Consider the following 17,627-nt stretch of genomic DNA (forward strand, 5'->3'; position numbering starts at 1 on the left):
ATACTAGTGAGTGCAGCAATCAGACTTATTTCCAGTGCCACCAGCCGGGACCGCCAAGTCCTGGAAAGTTCAAGTTCATACTTGTTAGCCACTATGAGACCGATGATGACAGATGATGATTATTTGTCCTGGAGCATTGGCTATGAAAGCTTCACAATTTCCTCAGATCACGGTCCCATGTATCAAGCCGGATTGACGATGCCGGCCCTGTTCTCAGCTTATCAGTCGCTTCTACCATGTAAAAAGAGGGCGCACTTTTGGCTATATTACTTCCGTAGCAGCAAAATCAACAGCGGGGAACAGATTGCAATATGGGATTCAGTAACATTTACTAAGACGTATTGGGAATTGATGCAACATACTAGTTTCTTGGGCGCTAAATGGTCTGCCGATCGAACCCACCGGATCAAAACTACTGCTTCGGGTTACGGCCTTTTCATGGGGGTTAGGCGCGTGAGATTTATACGCTAGCTGAGGACCTCTTACGTAGGTAGGTTTGTGTTGGCGAGATTTATTAGCAATGTAACCTTACAGAGTGAGCAGCAAATACCGGACGTTCGGTAAATATTTTGACTTTGAGGGGTAACAGAGTGAAATGAACATTGGTATTAAGCAACGAGTAGTTCAGTCAGGATCAAGACGTAGTCTTCAATAATCGCCATTTGTGTATGTCTGCTATACATCCTGCTTATAAAGCACTATCTACAATTTTGCTCCTTCTCTCCTCTGCACGGTCTTCCAAGTGTCCAGTATAGCGTTGTTGGGACTATCCAGCCTTTCCTGAGTAGCCTTGTAGAGTTTTGGTATACCTGTCTTCTCGTAGCTCAAGCCCTCCATCACCATAGATGCCACGCCTTTCGCTGACAGGAAGATCTGCGGCATACCGTGTCCGTTGAAGCCAGCAAGCATATACTGATTCTGTCTTCCAGGGACAGCACCGACATGGGGTAAGCCGTCAGATGAGTAGCCCATAACTGGTCCAAACGTCAATTACTCTTCAACCCAGAGAGGTATGTCAACTCACCTCCAGTCCAAACCTTGGATGTATACGCGCCACTACCCTCCCACCCGTGGAATACGCGCTGCATATATCCATCGAAATAATTCTTCGCAGACTCAATTAACTGGTCATCGTTGGCATTGTTGTACCAGCTCGGCAGATCATGGTAGTACACTGATCGTGCCCCACCAACAATAATGCTACCGTCAAGCCTGGGGATCAGGTACTCGTACTTGGTATCAGACCAGCGAATAATGTATGAGTTGGGTAGTAAAGGCGCCGGGGTCTTGGCGGGCTTGATGTGACTGCAGATGCCCCGCACTGGGACGATCTTTTCCGCGAACTCGGGTAAGATGGACGATGTGTAGGCGTTAGTCGCAAAGATGATCTTTGCAGCGCGAACCGAACCGCGAGGAGTCATCAATGTCAGATAGCTATCCTGGTCAGGCTTTCCAGTGACTGCAGTGACTGGTGTGTTGGTCTGCAGATTGACATTGGCATCAACAGCCTTGGACAGCAGTTGGAGAATTAGCTTGTATGGCCAGCAGTGGCCTGCCGTGTAAGAAAAGCAGCCTTTGGCTCCCTTGACACCTGATAGCTAAAATACTGAATGTGAGTACCATTTCAGGTATCCAGTGGAAATCGGATATTGCTTACCCTTTCAGCTTCAGCACCTTGAGCAAAATAGACATCTTGCATAACGGAAACCCCATTCTGTCTGAGAGCATCTACTCCCGCTTTTATCTTGTCCAGTATGGCATCTGACATAAGCGCATCAACAGCACGGGTATAGACAAAGTCGCAGTCGACGCCCTCTTGCTCGATAGTCTTTTTGACAGCAGCAAGATTCTTGGCCTCGAACTCTGCAGCCTCAGCTGCAGCTTCGATGCCGTAAGTAGCCAGAAGATTCGCTGGTCTGTTGTACGGGTCGGGCTTCAAATGGCCGCCTGCATCAAAAATTATCAACGCAGAACCTTTCAGCAACAAGACTAAAGATCACCTACCATTACGCCCGGTGGCTCCCGAGCAAGCTTGGCGTGCTTCAAAAATCACAATCTTGGGCGCAGGAACGCCTCGAGCTTTGCATTGCTCGAGAATATGATAGACTGTCGCGACGCCTGCGTAGCCAGCACCAATAATGGCAATGTCGACTTGGGCAGGGAGTTCGGGTGTTGAGCGATGGTTATCGAGAGGATGCGGCTCTGACCTCCAAAAGGAAGTCGTGGCGTTGTCAACAGGAAGGGGAGAAGGCGACATAGTAGTTGATTGTGGCTGAATGGATTGTGGACTGGTATCTTGGTTTACTTGTTATCTGTCTGTTGAAGAACAAGGTAGTCAGATGTTTGGTAAAATAGGTGTAAGCAGTCGGTAACCCCCGCTTTATTGACCTGGTACTACCTTTGATAAACAATGTAAATGTAGCTTACCGTGGTAGCAAGACAAAGAGATTACAAGCAACGATGCACCTTACGGGCGAAGCACTAAGGCAAACTCTACTATGTGCATTCAAAGCCCGATAACGTGCGATCAGTTGACCGGCCCGGTTGTTTAGGCAGTAAAGACGTTTCTCTCAAGAGCTTGTCAACGTAGTACAATCTCTCTCCCATATTGCCCCACACGAATTCTACGATAGAATAAGATTTAAACCCAGATAACTACTAAAGAATTGTCCAGCCATCACCGGCCCGGTCTTGATACAGGGCGAAGCTCGGTGGCAACGAGGGTATCTACTGTTATATACCCTATACGGCCGATCAGCATGTAACAGGATAGCACGGCAATCTAGTGCCTGATAGCTGAACCAAATCTGGGTGTACCCCGCGATAAGCAGTTAAACCGGCCAACGTGGGGCAAACCTCCCACTGCTACCCTACGCCATGAGCAGTGAGATTGTACTCCTAAGTTGGCAGGCTGGTAGCCAATGATATATATGCTATTACTGTTCTTCACCAGAAGAATCATTGAATATGAGTTGAAGCCCTTCTTGCTCGCGATACCATTTCTTATCATATAAACGGAATAGTATCATTCGTAACGTGGCGACTTCAGTCCCCAAGGACGATACCAAGATTAGCTGACATAATGATCTTGCTCCAACAACTACCTACATCGATGGGGAAGTCCTCGACGCAGGAATTGACTATGGATACCTAAACGCTTCAAACGTCACTAAGATCTACAGGAGCGTTTTGTTCCAAATGATTCTTCTTGGACTGTAAGTTGTCATGTCCTCCACACCACTGTTCACTAATCCTTGTATACTCCCAGTCTCTCATGTGTTGGTCCAGCCATGTCTGATGCTATTTCTAACCTGGGAGGCGGTGGTCTCTCCACCCCATATCTGGCAAACTTGGCGACCTCTCTGAACTACACGGCTGGCTGTCTGCTTACTCTCTTCGGCGGCCCATTGATCAACAAGTTTGGTATCAAGTGGTCCTGCATCATAGCAGCGGTGGGGATGCCTCTTTCCGGTTCTGCGTACTATGTATGCGCAAAGTACCGTGTAAATTGGTATCTCATCTTTGCAAAGGTAAATCTGGCAACCTATATCTAAATTCGGTCTGCCATTGCTGATAGGCTTTATAGATACTGACAGGATTCACCTATGGCTTTTTATACGTCGCAGAGTCTACGGCCATGTTGTCATATCCCCTCGCAAACGACAGAGGCTTCTATCTAGGTGAGCAACCTCCAAGCCCTGTATAAGGAAGCTACTGACAGCTTAACCAGGTGTCTGGTCTGCCATGCGGAACTCGGGTAGCGTCATTGGAGGCGCCATCAGCTTTTCCAATAATCACAGCGACTCCAAAGCGGGAGGTGTTGCGTGGTCTACCTACCTCGTCTTTATTGCCTTCGGTAAGTCGCACTCATCAAAGACCACCTGTAAAGCGTCTAACGAGAGTCCGATAGAATGTACCGGCCTGGTTTGGGCATCCTTGCTATCACCCACTAGACGGGTCCGGCGTCATGATAGCACCAAAGTTCCCATATACCAGAGAGCCAGCTGGAAGCAAGAATTCTCTGCCTTGTGGAAGCACTTACAGCGCAGAAAGGTGAGTTGTTCTGTAGTCGTATTCGCGAGCACTTGCTGATATTAGAATCGAGACTTGGCTTATGGCTTTACCTGCCTTCTACTCTTTCTTTTGTGGCGGAACGATGGGCACCTACCTCTCGTTGCACTTTTCAGTGCGGGCGCGAGCATTGTCTTCTCTTCTCCTCCGTAAGTACACAATCGACTAATCCTGAGCGCAAAATGATAATCTGGTATCACCCATTAGCGACCCTGTCCATCATCGAGGTGATGGCCTATGGAAAGCTTCTAGACAGGACCCGCTGGTCTCAGACCAAGAGAGCATGGATCTCTTTTGCCTGTTGGTTGATTCCACAGACGGCCTGCTTCATCTGGATTGGTATCGAGTATGCGAAGTTTGGTCGAAGGAAACTCGAAAACGCTCTGGACTATGAAACGTATGCTCCTCCTTGGCCCTGTATTTTCTCTTGCACTGATTACTGATGTGTATTTTCTCAAAGCAACACCAGGAGATGGGCTGAAGCCTACCTCCCATATTTGACAATGCAGTCAACTAGCTACGTATGCCAGTTATCTCTATACTGGATCCTCGGGACTTTCTCCACCAACGCCGGTTCCTCTGCCCGCTCAGGCGGTTTGCTCCGAGCCTTTGAGACCGCTGGACAAACTGTATCATACGCCATAAATTCTCACAGCGACTCTGATGCCAGAATTTCCTTTTATGTCCACGCTGCGATCCTATGCCTCACTGTTCCTTGCATGGTGTTCCTCATTCGGCTGGTCCCTGAAGCGCCTGCTGCCACCGATATAGACGCGGAGCCAGTCATTGAGGGCGTACTTGATAACAAGCAGGTCACTTGAGCCGCCAGACTATGAGGACTTTCGGGGGAACTTTAGTAAGGAGGTTCATTTATAATGCAAACTGCAATCCTGTATATTTATCGGAAGTCTGTATCTGAACTTTGCTCTTCTAAATGAGAATTGGTTATCTTCTTTGCTTAGTATGTGCGTAAGTTTGAGAGTCCATGCATAAAACAGAGAAGGGCCACAGCCTTGGTGTCTGACTCATCTACAATATGACAAAACGGCGAGGTAGAATAGATTGGGAACATCGAAGTCGACCCAGCGGCGTCTGCAATATTACTAGCGATATGAAATCGGCAGCCTGTGATGTGGTGTGAATGATGTCCCCATGTCGCGTTGATGCAAAAGTGAATCTAAGACAAAGAAGACACAGCAGTTTAGTACGAATCTGTTGCTAATACAGTATGACATACGAAAAAGAGCTCATCACTCAGTTCAACCCAAACACGCCTCTCACAAGGAACTATGTAGCTATCGCCTATAGCTTGGACATATCCTCAACAGTCAAAGTGCCTGTTTTCTGGATAAGGTATTCCTCAATAGCCACGTCCTTGCCTGCTTCTTTCCCATAGCCCGACATCTTGATTCCACCAAATGGAGACTCGGCACAAGAAGCGTTACCTGTAGAGAGTTGTTAGTCTCGATTGACAGCTAAGTGACAGAAACAAACATACCAGTATTCATCCCAATCATTCCAGCCTCTAGGCTTTCCAAAAGCCTCCATGTTCGGGAGACGTCTTTAGTGAAGAAGTAGGATGCTAAGCCCATCGACGTGTCATTTGCCTTTTGCACAACCTCCTCTTCGGTTTCGAACTTGTACAGGCCCAGTACAGGTCCAAAAATCTCTTCTTGAGTTGTGAGCATATCCGAGGTCATGCCCGAGATAATAGTTGGCTCGAAAAAGTACCCATTCAGATTCTCTGGCTGTTTACCACCGCACAGAATCTTTCCTCCTTTGCTGACAGCATCTTGGACATGTTTCTTGACCTTATCAACACCACGAGCAGTAGTTAGTGGCCCCATAGTGGAGCAGGACTCAGCTCCATGTCCCAAGCGAATCTTGCTGGTGGCCTCGAGCATCATCTGCGCAAATTTGTTGTAAACGCCGCTCTGGACATAGACTCGATTGGCGTGGGTGCATGCTTGGCCTGCGGTTCGCCACTTGAGTATCATAAGAGCTGCGACTGCTTGTTCAAGATCGCCGTCATCAAAAATAATGAAAGGACAATTTCCACCCAACTCCATAGTGACCTTCTTCAACCCGCCACTGCAATGCCTTGCGATGATACTGCCTACAGAAGTACTACCCGTAAAGGTGACCTTGTGGACGAGCGGATGCTTGCAGAGTGTCTCGCTGACCGATGGGGTATTAGCGTTATCAGTTGAGATAACGTTCAGCACTCCAGGGGGCAGACCCGCGCGAAGGGCGAGGTCTGCCAGAGCCATAACACTAAATGGTGTTTCGGGTGATGGTTTGACGATCATGGTACATCCTGCGGCTAGTGAGGCTGAAACTTTGCGGATAATCATGGCAACAGGGAAGTTCCAGGGGACGAGGGCAACACATACACCGATCGGCTGCTTGATGACAAAAGTTCGACGGTCAGATATAGCGGGTTGAGCAATGGAGCCTCTGATACGCTCAGCCTCGCCGGCAAACCACCAAGCGAAGCCAAGGGCATAATCAACCTCACCTACAGCCTCTGCCATCGGTTTTCCGGTTTCGAAGACGACGATCTTGGCGATGTCTTGTCGTGCATTTGTAATTAGCTCATGCCACTTGAGAAGGATCTTGGCTCGTTGGCGAGGATTGACATGGCGGTAGCTTTGGAAGGCAGCGTGTGACGATTCAACATATTTGTCAACATCGGAGACTTTGTTGGTGGGACTGGCCGCCCAGATGTGACCAGAGCCAGGATCTGCAAAACATTGTATGAGCTTGTGTACTTTCTTTGCTTTCTGCTCATGCTGGCATAAGCTTACCTTCAACGCCAAAACGTTCTCCAGACTGAGATTGGACCCATTGGCCGTCTAACAGCGATTCTTCGTGAAGAAGAGACGGATCGTCAAGCTGCAAGGCATTTGTTAGTCTTAGGCCAGGATGTATCGGCTTTTGAAAAGGGACAAGACCTTGAAAGGTAAGTTTCGTGTCATGTTGCTATTGTGAATAGTGAATACTCGAATGTTGAAGTCGATGAAGGTATACACAAGTTACTTTGGATATCAAACGGACTTATATAATCTACCCATAGTCTAAGCTGAGGCCGTATTAAGGAGATGAAAAGTGCGACCGGCTCTGTCACAATGTACGGTAACAGCCTTCTGTCACAGTCTGTGGACGACCGGATACAACAACGAAGATCCTTCGCGCCATGAAACTCTTGTCCTCTATCTAAGCCGGTGGTTAGTCAGTGAAAGGTTTGTCATGAATCTTGAGTAGTCATCTAGCCTACACTCCATGCGAGCTCTATCAAGGTGCTACGACCTAAAGTAAATTGCCGATCATCCGATAACACGGATCGCAGCAGAACACAGGATTTCCCCACTTCGGTGAGGGGAGCGTCACCAGCCGGTCCCGGTCCGGTCCTCGCTAGCCTATCAGTCCCCAGCAGTTTTTATAATGTTGGATTCCGGGCTACAAGCCGGCTGCTTGGTTCTGGCTTCGCGAATGATCTTCTATCGATGGTTCTGCTTGCTTGAGAGCTCTTTGGCAACGCTCAGCCTATTAGCAATGTTTGGAGACAGTTCAGGCAGGTATGTGTACGTATTCACATAACACTATGTAATGAGATAAGGATGCTGCTTGGAAAGGGCAAACGGGTAAGTTCATTGGGAATTTTTCAGTTACGGTCGAGCGCTGATAAGGCCTATTTATCGCATTAGAAAGGACTTTGCCCAACACTACTCGTCTACTTGGTGCTTGTCCTCTTATACATCACCATATACAACCGCTATCTATTCCAGGTTTTGTATAATCGTCAACTTCTAACCTTTGTTGGTATTTAATCTATGTCTCTTGTGATTGCTGCAATGTACTTCTCGTCACCGCCAGCAGCGACCGAATGGTAGATTGAACCTCAGCCATAGTCGACGACGACATGCAATCCGCTATTCCCAGATTCCCTGAATGCATATACTTGGACTGAAATGCCCTCACTGTGTGATACAGATGTTTCAATTGGTAGTCTACCACCGTCGCCAGCAAGATCAATCTCAACGGCGGATCCAGCTTCAGGCCTGCGACGCGGCAGTCTACCGAGTCGAACAGCGTACAATCTTGGTGCGATACAGATGATGATGATACCGCGTTGCGAATCTCGTGTAATATTTGATCGTATGTAGATAGTAGAAGAGACAAGGGAGTGAGGACCAGGTGAAGAACTGTTTGCCAATTGGAACAAACTGAGTCGGTCGCATCGCCATTGCTTTTCACGCATTGATGTAATAGCTCGGTTACAACGCCCAGGGTCTCTTGGACAGGTCGCATGGCTGTCTCTATGTATTTCGCCGGTCGAGGTTGAGTGCTAACGCCCCTCGCATGAGCGGGCGGTAGTCTCGTGCGTAAAAGCTCTTGCTGGAGGCTCGATAATCTCTCGAGCGGGCTGGATGCATTCGCTGTTTCATTTGCTGGACATAGACGTGGATCGATATTGGGATCGTGCGAAGAGACAGGTGGGCTTGTCGCGACAGACCATGGGTCTTCATCCATGGGTATATCGAGGAAAGGATGCGTGGCGTTAAAGTTGCCGAGGCTGTTGGACAAGTCGAAAGAGCCAAAGAGCGCTGTATGATCTGAAAGGAGATCAGCAGCGATGCAAACAAGATTGGCGAAAGACGGAGACTTACCTGTAATGCAACTATCGCCGAGCTGTGGAGGTGACGGCGGCATGGATATCCCCGAATCAGCAGTCAATGCATCTCCATCTGAAATGCCATAAAACGCGGCATCACAAATAGATTGTGTCTGCTGTATCTCTCTGCCAGCCATCGACGCTTTGCTAGGTCGTCCAACCTTTAGAGCAGGGCTATAAGTGCAGACCGAATCGTCACCAAGACATCGTGAACAACCATCCAAGTCACCAGAGCAGCGTAATTTACGAGAGTGACACCTGTCGCAGGCAAGTCTCTTCTTGGGTCGTGTTCCGGATGGACTGTGCATTATTGCGGAGAAAGAGAATACAATAACTAATTGGGGTTTCACTCACGGAAATGAGAATGCAGAATAAATTACCAGCGGATTTTGTTGTTCTGTTGCATGGTAATGTAGCAATTGAGTATCCCAAATGGAAGGATTCGGGATGACCGTTCCTTTTTAGGACATGCTTTTACGAATGTCCAAGTCGAGAATAAGATTCAACGTTTGTCCCTTGTAGGAAGATGATTATTGCTTTTGGCAAACAGGCCCCTGCAACCCCCCTGTTTCACTGTTGGATCTTTAGTGGGCGCTTGAAAACCTACGCATTTGGCAGTTGTGACAATAAAGGACATATTCTTGTGATAACGCACTCATCGTACCACCCACAGCAAAGGATCCAAACCCCTGGGCGGCACAGAAGTTCGGCATCTTCCATCATTGCAGTTGTACAAAAGTCCAGGCGGAAGGAGATTATTCTTGTCCGATGAATCACCCCACAAGTCATGCAGCGCATCTACGCGACGTTGCATTTCATATCTAACCCCCAAAACATCAAAAACAGAACAAGAATCCTTCCATTCGCTGCAGACATCACGGTAGGTAGGTCCTTAGCTTCGGGTAATTTTGTGCCATTCCCGCTTACCCGTCAGACTAGTACAGCATGGGAAGCTCAATCGGTAATTGAGGGCTTTAGAAAAAGTCGTACCGCCAAGAGAAGATGTACCTTTCCTAGTGGCCCGCCAATCTCACCTAAGGATACGCTGCGGCGAAACATGCTCAGTTGCAAGCGTCAGCCCTGTAGTCGGAGCTGGGCGATCAAATCTTGGCGTGCAGCGGAAGAGGAGGGAATTCCCCAGCGTTAGAAAGGTTCTCTCGAGAAAAGAAGATTTCTTGTGATTATTGACGTGAACTTGCGAGTGGCTTTGTATCATATCATGCTGCAAAATGTGCAGATGTCACTGTGAACGCGCTTCTGTACCTTCGACGGTACCCTACTCCACGTTGAAGCGCAGGTGTCAGGCAGATTCACGATCATCTCCAATATCTCCGACAGTCCAGGAACAGCCCCAACAAAAAAAAAAGAGTCCTAAAACCACCGCAATCACGAGCTTTACATCCCGAGATCGTACGTTAAGTCATCGAAGGAACCGTCAGTGGGGCACTCTCAAGTTCGACCCATTGTAAGCAATCTATTTTCGTTTGTGTTGAGCATTTACGTATTCTGGCTCCTGCGCCTCAATCTTATCTAAACGGAGTAAACCTTCCTCCTGTCCTCCGTTCGCCTACCCTGCAGGGACAGGTGTGGCGATTTGTGCACCAATTACTCAACTCTCTCCTGTAAAAATTCTTTCTTGGCACGCACTGTTAGTGCGGTGCTAGGAGCGGGATTTTCTGCAGGCCACGCGACCACACAAAAACTGCGGGGACGCTATCGGCTCCCTAACAGCAGTTTTCAGAGAAGGAATTTTGGAGAGTTCGCCTTCTCTGACAACACCTTTGTCGGATCTAATGGCGGCACCTCAGAACCAGAACGCCTTAGATATCGGAGGGCGATGCCCCGGGCATTCGTAGCGACATCCTTCCGATCAACGACGCCGATTGCGATGGGTTTTTCTCCTTTAAAGGCAAGCCGCACCGTCGGCCTCTGATCCCTTCCCGAGGTTTTTCCCTGCCGCCGCGACAGTCGACTACGAGCTACAACTTGGTTACTGGAGATTGTGGACTGCGTCAGCAGATGTAGTGATGCGCGAGAGAATTCTGGTCGGTGGAAAAAGTTCGACAATAGATTGCCCTCGAACCCGCTGACGGGTGACGGGCTTGAGAAATACAGCACCTTTTGTGCCATTGGTATGCTGGATGGTGAAGGAAGCGGGGTATCCTGTACCTAGCTAGCTCAGCACGTCTTTTGCTCCAGTAGGAGATTTGGCTTCGTTACAGCCACCCAGACGAAAAATACACATACATACATACATACATACATACATATGCACCAATTACAGGCGCAAGAACGCGAGGTGCGTGCTTTAGCCGTTGGGTAAAACTTGTCTTCACCTGCATGGTGGTTGCAGTGAGGTTGCAGGGATAGCCTCTCTTGGTGACAAACGGGGAGTTATTGACACGTGTAAGACCGTATATCCGGATGTCAGACGCCTGATTCGGCCTTCAGAGACTGACGAGTCTGTACGTTTGGCAGTTGTCTGTCAGCTACGCGGCCCTCCTTTCTAGTTTCATCACATTACATCGTCGAGACTCATCCAATTATACTGGGGTAACTTCTGCGAATCACAGATCTTCCATTAAGCGTAACCATCTATGATGATTCCCATCTAGGCTGCCACTCTCGTTTAGTCGTTCTGAGATGTCATCCTAGTAATTTTGGACAAGATCTTCGCCGTTGGCATTTTAAGTTATTCTTATTGGCTATGGAATACAACTTCCATTCCTATCTTGGGATTGCAGAAGCATAGCACAGGTAGCTTGAAACAGGTGAACAGACATCATATTGCAAAGATAATCAGGAACCTTGAATTGCTACCTAATCATGTGACCGATCTAGAGTAGAGTCCATTGTTACTTGCAGTTTTCAGTATCCTCCACAAATATTAGTACACGCGCCGACAACTTCGGACCACCCCACCCCGGAAAGCAAGTGACAAGCCCATAAAAGGCTTAAGCAGAAACACCGACAGGCTTCTGGCAGAAAGCACCGAGCTCAAGCTACATTCCAGTCAGTCTCCTCATCATTATTAGTTCCATAGAAGCAGCTTACAATCTCGGAGAGGCCACAGCAGCGGGCCTTCTGGCCAGACTCGGCGCAGATAGCCTGAAATTCCTTGGCACTGTTGGGAGTCTTGGTAGCTATTATCACCGTTAGCAACTGTCGATATTGAAAATATTGGGGGTGAACTTACGAGCGCGGCAGTCACCAGAGAGGACTCCAACGAGGTTGAGACTACAGCACTGGGGGTTTCCGAAGAGACCGCCGCTGGGGCAAGCCTCATAGCCGTTGGCGGAGGTAGCCGGCAGGGCGTAGGCGGTGCCAGCGAGGAACAGAGAAACGATGGTGTAGAACTGCATGTTTGCGGTATTGAAAGGTTGGACTGGAAAGATTGAAAAGAGTTGTGATGGGTCGTTTGGATGCTGAGTGGTGATGATGAAATATCTGGAAAGCTGGCGCAAGATGCAGTCTTTATAGAGAAAGACGCTCAAGAGTGGTGAGACAAGTCATCTCTCCTAGGTATTCTGGATATTATTTTCCAACCTCCCGTTCCTTAAGGGCCCTGAGTTGTTCAAGATGACTTCTGTTTCCGGCGTTTTTGACGAGGGAGGTTGAAGCTTGGAATGCTTCTCAGCTCTGCATCGTCCTCTATTGATGCACGAGCATGGACCGTGGCCTTGCTAAGGTCAACCAGGTTGTCAAGCTGCGTGACACTAACTTGATTCATTTGCAGATCATCATGTCCCAATGTCTAAAAAGTGGCCTACCCCAGAGTATTAGATTTTAACAAGATAATAGACGAGTTTACGCTCCCTGTAGCCTAGGTCGTCGATAGATCTTCCGCGTCTCTGGCAAGGGAGCTGTATGTCACTTAATTATTATACACATTTTGCTGATATCTTTCTTCTAATAAACTTGAGTTTTCAGTCTTCAAATCGGATAGATGTAGGAGATGGAAAACAACAATAACTAAATAAAGTTGTTTACCAACAGCTATGCTATCCACTCTGAGACACCGTATAGTAGTGACGGGAATCGAATTCATTTTTGATTGAACCAAGAAAGAGAAATGCAAGGAGCATCCCTTGGATTTAATTTCGGAACTCGCTGTCACAAGCAACCAATTGCCGAAGCTGCGGGGGATATATCATGAATCAGCTGCCACTTACTCGGTCGCAACTAACGACATGCCTCATGCAACTGCCGTGCCGATGTCTTAGACAAAGCCAGGAACCAGCCGCCGATCTTGTCCCTGTATGCGGAGAATTCCCATAATTAGTTGGAGTCACGGAGAATTCCCCATGCCGCGATGTTACCAGCAACACGGCTGACAGTTTCTCCCTTGACAATGTCTCAGACGTCAGAGAATAGTTGTTGATCCCTACTTGTTTCAATATGACAACCCCGCATAGATACGATTTAGTGACAGCAAGGAAATACTAGTTGATGATCACTGCTATATTCAAAAAGAATATTCCCTGTAATGCATCACTTAGTGCGTACAGAAAATTACCAACAAAGCTGAACTGAATGCTGTTACAACGCATTGCATATGAAGGCCAGTAAAAATTCCCATACTTGGCAATATTGACAAAGTCCTTTCGATTCGATGATTTAACTATAAAGCTACCATGCCACTATGTACAAGAAGGGAAATTATTAAGTCCTTAGATCAAGTAGCCAAGCTCGGAACTAAGCACATGCAGTCAGAAGCATGTTCCCGAACCTAACAGCAGTAACTAAAGCTACCTCCACCTTCACACTTTAGACAACATAACTCAACCAGTCAAGGTATACTAAGATGATCTAGAAAGGAATCCCGAATAGAATGAATCCAAATCCAAAGAATCCAAGAAGACCCAACTCAACGTAAGAGGCTTTAGTGGCGCCAGCAGTGATGGCAGATGGTTCTCCTGGAGCAGGACCACTGGTAGGGCTAGGAACAGGATTCTCTCCTGAGGGGTTGGGTATGATAGAAGTTGCCAGAGATGCAGGGGGTTTAGGAGCTTCCCCTCCAGAACCACAAGTCGTGCATGCAGCAGGAGGGTTGGGCTGAACAGAGGGTTGAGACTGCTGTCCTGCAGGGAAATTGGGGTTCTCTGGCTTGCCCTCACCCGGTTTGTTGGTTGTTTTGGGGGGCTGAGGAGGAGCAGGAGATGGGGGTTTGGGACCGCCGCACGTGGTGCATTTTTCTGGCTGAGGGCCCGTAGGGGCTGGCTTCACAGCAGGGGCAGATGAAACAGGTTGTGGCTGAACTGGAGGCTTGCCAGACGGTTTGCCCTGATCATGGCATGTCTCACAGTGCTCGGGCTGCGGCTTCGGAGGCTTGCCAGGGCCCTTGGTAGGAGTCGCCTCAGGGCATGGGACAGTGAGCGTCGCAGTGATAGGCTTCTCACCACAAGAGTTACAAACAGTAACAGTTGAGGTAAAACCAGGCGGAACACCAGTCGTGCGAGGCTGACACTTTTCCTTGTGGCAACCCTCAGTGATGGTGTACGTATGCAGACGCAGACCCGTGGAGCAGAACTCGTGATACTCAGTTGTATACACGGTATGAGGACCACCTGTGCCGTTGCCGGACCAAGTACTGGTCGGCTCGACTATGATGGAGGTGATGGTGGGAAAGGTCTTGGTTGAGGTAACGCAGGAAGTTGTTTCTGCGTTGACTGCCAGACTGGCAGTCAAGAGGAAGGGGATGAGGGACTTGAAAGTTTGCATTGTTGAGGTGAGTGATGAAGCGAGTGACAGAATGTGTGAACGAGTGAAAGTTGTCAAATGACTTGTATGTCTGCAGTTGCGAAAACATCCCTTCGTTCAAGTATTATATATCGCCGACCTCTCAGTAACCAAATTCTTCTAAAATTACCTTCGCACCTCCATACCTCCCAATATTCCACAATAGTCCGCGCACTTCCAACTTTGAAACCAAAACATGCACAACGCAGCTGAAGTAAAAACTCAATGCTTGTTGATCCGTCCCAAGGAGGCAATATTGATATCGCTACCTTGCATACGAGTTCCCACGTCAAAGCTGTTTCGGGAAGTTGATCGACGGCTAATATCTCCGGTGTAGCCTCGCTTAGCGGAGAGAATGTGAGACAAGCAGGAGATAGTGTCAATAGTTGGGTTTTCAAGAGACAAAGTTTTGCGATGGGAGCTGAAAGGCTTCACTTTTGCGGTGCAAGTCGGGTCATGGAGGTCGCGTCGGCATTTCTGAACTCAAACATCAGAAATTACCTCAAAGTCGTAACTTGTTGTTATTCAAGAATAAACATCTACATCTGCTCAGTTGGGCATGTATATACAGCTACTCCTCAGCCCGAGTTCAATGTCAGCGATATCCTTCTCATCAGTTTCTGATTACACTCGTTTGCTTCCAATCACTTGCTTATTCCTCTTCCCCTGAACACTCATTGATCACCATGAAGTCCAAGAGTATCATGGCCGCTTCAACAGTGATGGAGCTTGCTCTTGCCCAAGCTTCTGCTGATCCTCTTTGCTCCACCATCATCAATCTTCAGCCTATTGAATATCAATTCCAGCAGCCTGTTCTCATCGACTCCTACTTCCCTGCCAACACTGACATTGTCCTCGATGATGGCCACGTTGTACATGTCACCAATGCTCCAACCTCTTTGAGCACTGTTCTGACGGATGTCTCGACAAGCTCGACTACACTGACCAGGTTCGTTCGCCATTTTATCTACAGTTGGGTTGGCTTTTGACTAATCATTTCGAAGTAGTGCTTCCAACGGCAACGGCAATCCGCCAGACGGAGGCTATCTCACCTTCACCGTTCCTGCGAACCCTGATGATATTGGCAATCATCCTGTCACCAAGACATATCCCCCAACTGAGCCCGGCCAGCCGGGCATTGTGGTCATTCAGGTTCCAACATCTCCTCCTGGAGCTGATGGCATCCCTACCTCTTCTGTCCCATACGTGACGGTCACTACCACTGGAGACTTCCCTTCTCTTACCGGCCCTGTCACGACTACTGTCACTCCTGGTGAGCCAGGAGCAACCGGTAGTGTCATTATTGAGGTCCCCAACACCAAGATTACTTCTCCCTCAGCATCTTATGTTACCGTCACTACTCCAGGAAGCGTTGCCCCAACTGACGCCCCTCGCACAAGCACTATTCCTCCCAGTAACCCTACGGATCCTGGCACGGTTATTGTTGTGGTTCCAAGCTCCCAGGCTTCATCTGTTTCCTCGATCCCATTTGTTACTGTTACCACCACTGGTAGTACCCTCAACCCAACGGATGATCCCATCACGTCGACTATTTCCCCATCTGGGTCAACAGGTTCCGGCACTGTCATAGTGGAGGTTCCGCCTTCCAGTTCCCCTAGCGGCTCTGGCGCATCCTCCTCCCCTGTCTCTGTCGTTACCCGCACTGTCACTGGAGACGATGGTAATGGTGAGCCCTCTACGACTACTATCACCCCCACCGCAAGCTCTGGTCCCGGGACCGTTATTGTTGAAGTCCCGCCCCCCACCAACAGCCCCTCGGCTACATCACCTGGAAGCAGCAGGCCTGGAGGTCCTGGTTCCTCTGGAACTGGCAGCTCTGCTAGTCAGGGGCCTAGCGATAGCGCCGCTCTATCTAGTAGCACTGGCGATGCTGGACCATCCTCATCTGTGCCGGAGACTTCTAGTCCCAGTCGGGCGACTACAGATGATGCTGCTTCGAGCACTTCCGCCAGCGCACCTGCAAGTAGTTCAGCTGCATCATCAATCACGCAGTCTGAGACACCATCCAGTGCTGGCGCAGAGACGAGCACCCCTGCCACTTCTCCTGCTTCTTCTTCTGCCCCTTCAACGAGCGATGCAGATACCAGCTCTCCTGTCAACCCCACCACCTCCAGCCCTGCTTCGTCAGCAGCTACCTCTGCCCCTGGTTCTTCCACAGAGTCCGCTCCTAGCTCATCCACCAGTTCAGCGGCCGCGAACTTTGATCCTTGCCCCGACAGTCTCTATGGAAACCCTCAGTGCTGTTCCGTCGACGTTCTTGGGGTTGCAGACGTTGAATGCGATTCACGTAAGTACCTGCTTAATAGCTCAAGACAGATCATAGCTAACATGACCAATAGCCACCGAGTCTCCTACCGATGCCGATAACTTCCAAGCCATCTGCGCAGCTAGTGGTCAGCGAGCTCGATGCTGTGTCCTCCCTGTGGTAAGTCCTTTTCTTGAACCGGAAAACACTAGATACTGACTCATTTCGCACTATAGCTTGGCCAAGCTCTTGTTTGTTTGACTCCAGTTGGCGTATCGAACTAAACCCAGCTTTACATTTTTTTTGGGAGAAGATCTGGACTTATTGTATGGGAGAACTGTAAGATGATATTCTGGAGTGACCGGGCTAGTGGCTTACGAGAGGCTTTTTGGAAGCCATGCTTGGAATGGACACAGACCTCGCAATATGGAATGTTTTCTATGCTCTAAAGGTGCTTTTTTGACTTATACAGTAATTGTAATACGGAGAGCCGACCTCGTTCTTCAATTCTAAATGGCTCTGAGCATTTTCGTTTCCTCATGAAACATTTTTCAAGGTACCGCTTCCCAGGTAATGACGATTGGTTTCGCTGGATTATTGAGTGTCAACATTGAAATGCAGTAATGACATTTGTTTAGCAATCGCTGGCAAGAAACTGTATAGGAATTCCATGGATAATTTTGAGGCTGTGCGCATAGATTTCGCTGAGGTCAGACGAGTTGCTACTGGTTACGCGCTAATGTCTCTATTTATGTCCGGGATTGTAAGCGGCAATATTCCTTCCACATACTCCGCCTCATGCGCGGTCACTAACCCCACGATTTTCACAACCTTTCTCATAGTAATTATTAAGCATAACTCTTCGTTAACCCTTCC

General features: G+C 48.5%; 6 protein-coding genes across 7 annotated transcripts; 2 read left to right on the forward strand and 4 right to left on the reverse strand.

Annotated features, from left to right (window-relative positions):
• Positions 1–646: 646 nt before the first annotated feature.
• Positions 647–2,257, reverse strand: FOXG_02743 (uncharacterized protein; the record flags this gene model as incomplete). The annotated part of the gene is made up of 4 exons (XM_018380204.1): positions 647–974; positions 1,025–1,598; positions 1,658–1,947; positions 2,005–2,257. 4 exons carry the CDS (start codon positions 2,255–2,257, stop codon positions 703–705), a joined length of 1,389 nt encoding a protein of 462 aa, XP_018236423.1. The 3' UTR covers positions 647–702.
• A 941-nt stretch (positions 2,258–3,198) lies between these two features.
• Positions 3,199–4,892, forward strand: FOXG_02744 (uncharacterized protein; the record flags this gene model as incomplete). The annotated part of the gene is made up of 8 exons (XM_018380205.1): positions 3,199–3,215; positions 3,269–3,530; positions 3,587–3,680; positions 3,731–3,856; positions 3,911–4,053; positions 4,106–4,220; positions 4,279–4,468; positions 4,532–4,892. The coding sequence occupies 8 exons, from the start codon at positions 3,199–3,201 to the stop codon at positions 4,890–4,892; spliced, it is 1,308 nt and encodes a 435-aa protein (XP_018236424.1).
• Positions 4,893–4,903: 11 nt separating this feature from the next.
• FOXG_02745 (succinate-semialdehyde dehydrogenase) lies at positions 4,904–7,327 on the reverse strand. The gene is made up of 4 exons (XM_018380206.1): positions 7,026–7,327; positions 6,879–6,966; positions 5,570–6,814; positions 4,904–5,516 (listed from the first exon to the last, which is right to left on the reverse strand). Exons 1-4 carry the CDS (start codon positions 7,047–7,049, stop codon positions 5,374–5,376), a joined length of 1,500 nt encoding a protein of 499 aa, XP_018236425.1. The 5' UTR covers positions 7,050–7,327; the 3' UTR covers positions 4,904–5,373.
• A 4,192-nt stretch (positions 7,328–11,519) lies between these two features.
• On the reverse strand, positions 11,520–12,316 carry FOXG_02746 (uncharacterized protein). The gene is made up of 3 exons (XM_018380207.1): positions 11,943–12,316; positions 11,801–11,889; positions 11,520–11,748 (listed from the first exon to the last, which is right to left on the reverse strand). Exons 1-3 carry the CDS (start codon positions 12,106–12,108, stop codon positions 11,701–11,703), a joined length of 303 nt encoding a protein of 100 aa, XP_018236426.1. The 5' UTR covers positions 12,109–12,316; the 3' UTR covers positions 11,520–11,700.
• A 918-nt stretch (positions 12,317–13,234) lies between these two features.
• FOXG_02747 (uncharacterized protein) lies at positions 13,235–14,546 on the reverse strand. Its single transcript, XM_018380208.1, has one exon. It carries the CDS (start codon positions 14,465–14,467, stop codon positions 13,556–13,558), a length of 912 nt encoding a protein of 303 aa, XP_018236427.1. The 5' UTR covers positions 14,468–14,546; the 3' UTR covers positions 13,235–13,555.
• Positions 14,547–15,021: 475 nt separating this feature from the next.
• Positions 15,022–17,312, forward strand: FOXG_02748 (uncharacterized protein). Of its 2 annotated transcripts, none has more exons than XM_018380210.1 (4): positions 15,022–15,434; positions 15,493–16,793; positions 16,846–16,931; positions 16,988–17,312. In XM_018380210.1, exons 1-4 carry the CDS (start codon positions 15,172–15,174, stop codon positions 17,033–17,035), a joined length of 1,698 nt encoding a protein of 565 aa, XP_018236429.1. In that variant the 5' UTR covers positions 15,022–15,171; the 3' UTR covers positions 17,036–17,312. The 2 variants fall into 2 exon arrangements, with proteins under 2 accessions (XP_018236429.1, XP_018236428.1); XM_018380209.1 differs by having other exon boundaries at positions 15,100–15,434; positions 15,490–16,793; positions 16,988–17,173.
• Positions 17,313–17,627: the final 315 nt, after the last annotated feature.

The sequence above is a fragment of the Fusarium oxysporum genome, chromosome 8 (genome assembly GCF_000149955.1).
Source record: "Fusarium oxysporum f. sp. lycopersici 4287 chromosome 8, whole genome shotgun sequence".
Classification (NCBI taxonomy): Eukaryota; Fungi; Ascomycota; class Sordariomycetes; order Hypocreales; family Nectriaceae; genus Fusarium; species Fusarium oxysporum.

What these genes read in the sequence shown, in the direction of transcription:
- FOXG_02745 (XM_018380206.1), bottom strand. Translation starts at nt 7,049, where the DNA reads ATGACACGAAACTTACCTTTCAAG. An exon ending in CACGAAACTTACCTTTCAAG is followed by an intron (nt 6,967 to 7,025) that starts GTCTTGTCCCTT and finishes AATGCCTTGCAG; the next exon opens with CTTGACGATCCGTCTCTTCT. An exon ending in AGAACGTTTTGGCGTTGAAG is followed by an intron (nt 6,815 to 6,878) that starts GTAAGCTTATGC and finishes AATGTTTTGCAG; the next exon opens with ATCCTGGCTCTGGTCACATC.
- FOXG_02746 (XM_018380207.1), bottom strand. Translation starts at nt 12,108, where the DNA reads ATGCAGTTCTACACCATCGTTTCTCTGTTCCTCGCTGGCACCGCCTAC. An exon ending in CTCTGGTGACTGCCGCGCTC is followed by an intron (nt 11,890 to 11,942) that starts GTAAGTTCACCC and finishes CGGTGATAATAG; the next exon opens with CTACCAAGACTCCCAACAGT. An exon ending in GCTGTGGCCTCTCCGAGATT is followed by an intron (nt 11,749 to 11,800) that starts GTAAGCTGCTTC and finishes ACTGGAATGTAG; the next exon opens with CTTGAGCTCGGTGCTTTCTG.
- FOXG_02747 (XM_018380208.1), bottom strand. Translation starts at nt 14,467, where the DNA reads ATGCAAACTTTCAAGTCCCTCATCCCCTTCCTCTTGACTGCCAGTCTG.
- FOXG_02748 (XM_018380209.1), top strand. Translation starts at nt 15,172, where the DNA reads ATGAAGTCCAAGAGTATCATGGCCGCTTCAACAGTGATGGAGCTTGCT. An exon ending in AGCTCGACTACACTGACCAG is followed by an intron (nt 15,435 to 15,489) that starts GTTCGTTCGCCA and finishes ATCATTTCGAAG; the next exon opens with TAGTGCTTCCAACGGCAACG. An exon ending in AGACGTTGAATGCGATTCAC is followed by an intron (nt 16,794 to 16,845) that starts GTAAGTACCTGC and finishes CATGACCAATAG; the next exon opens with CCACCGAGTCTCCTACCGAT.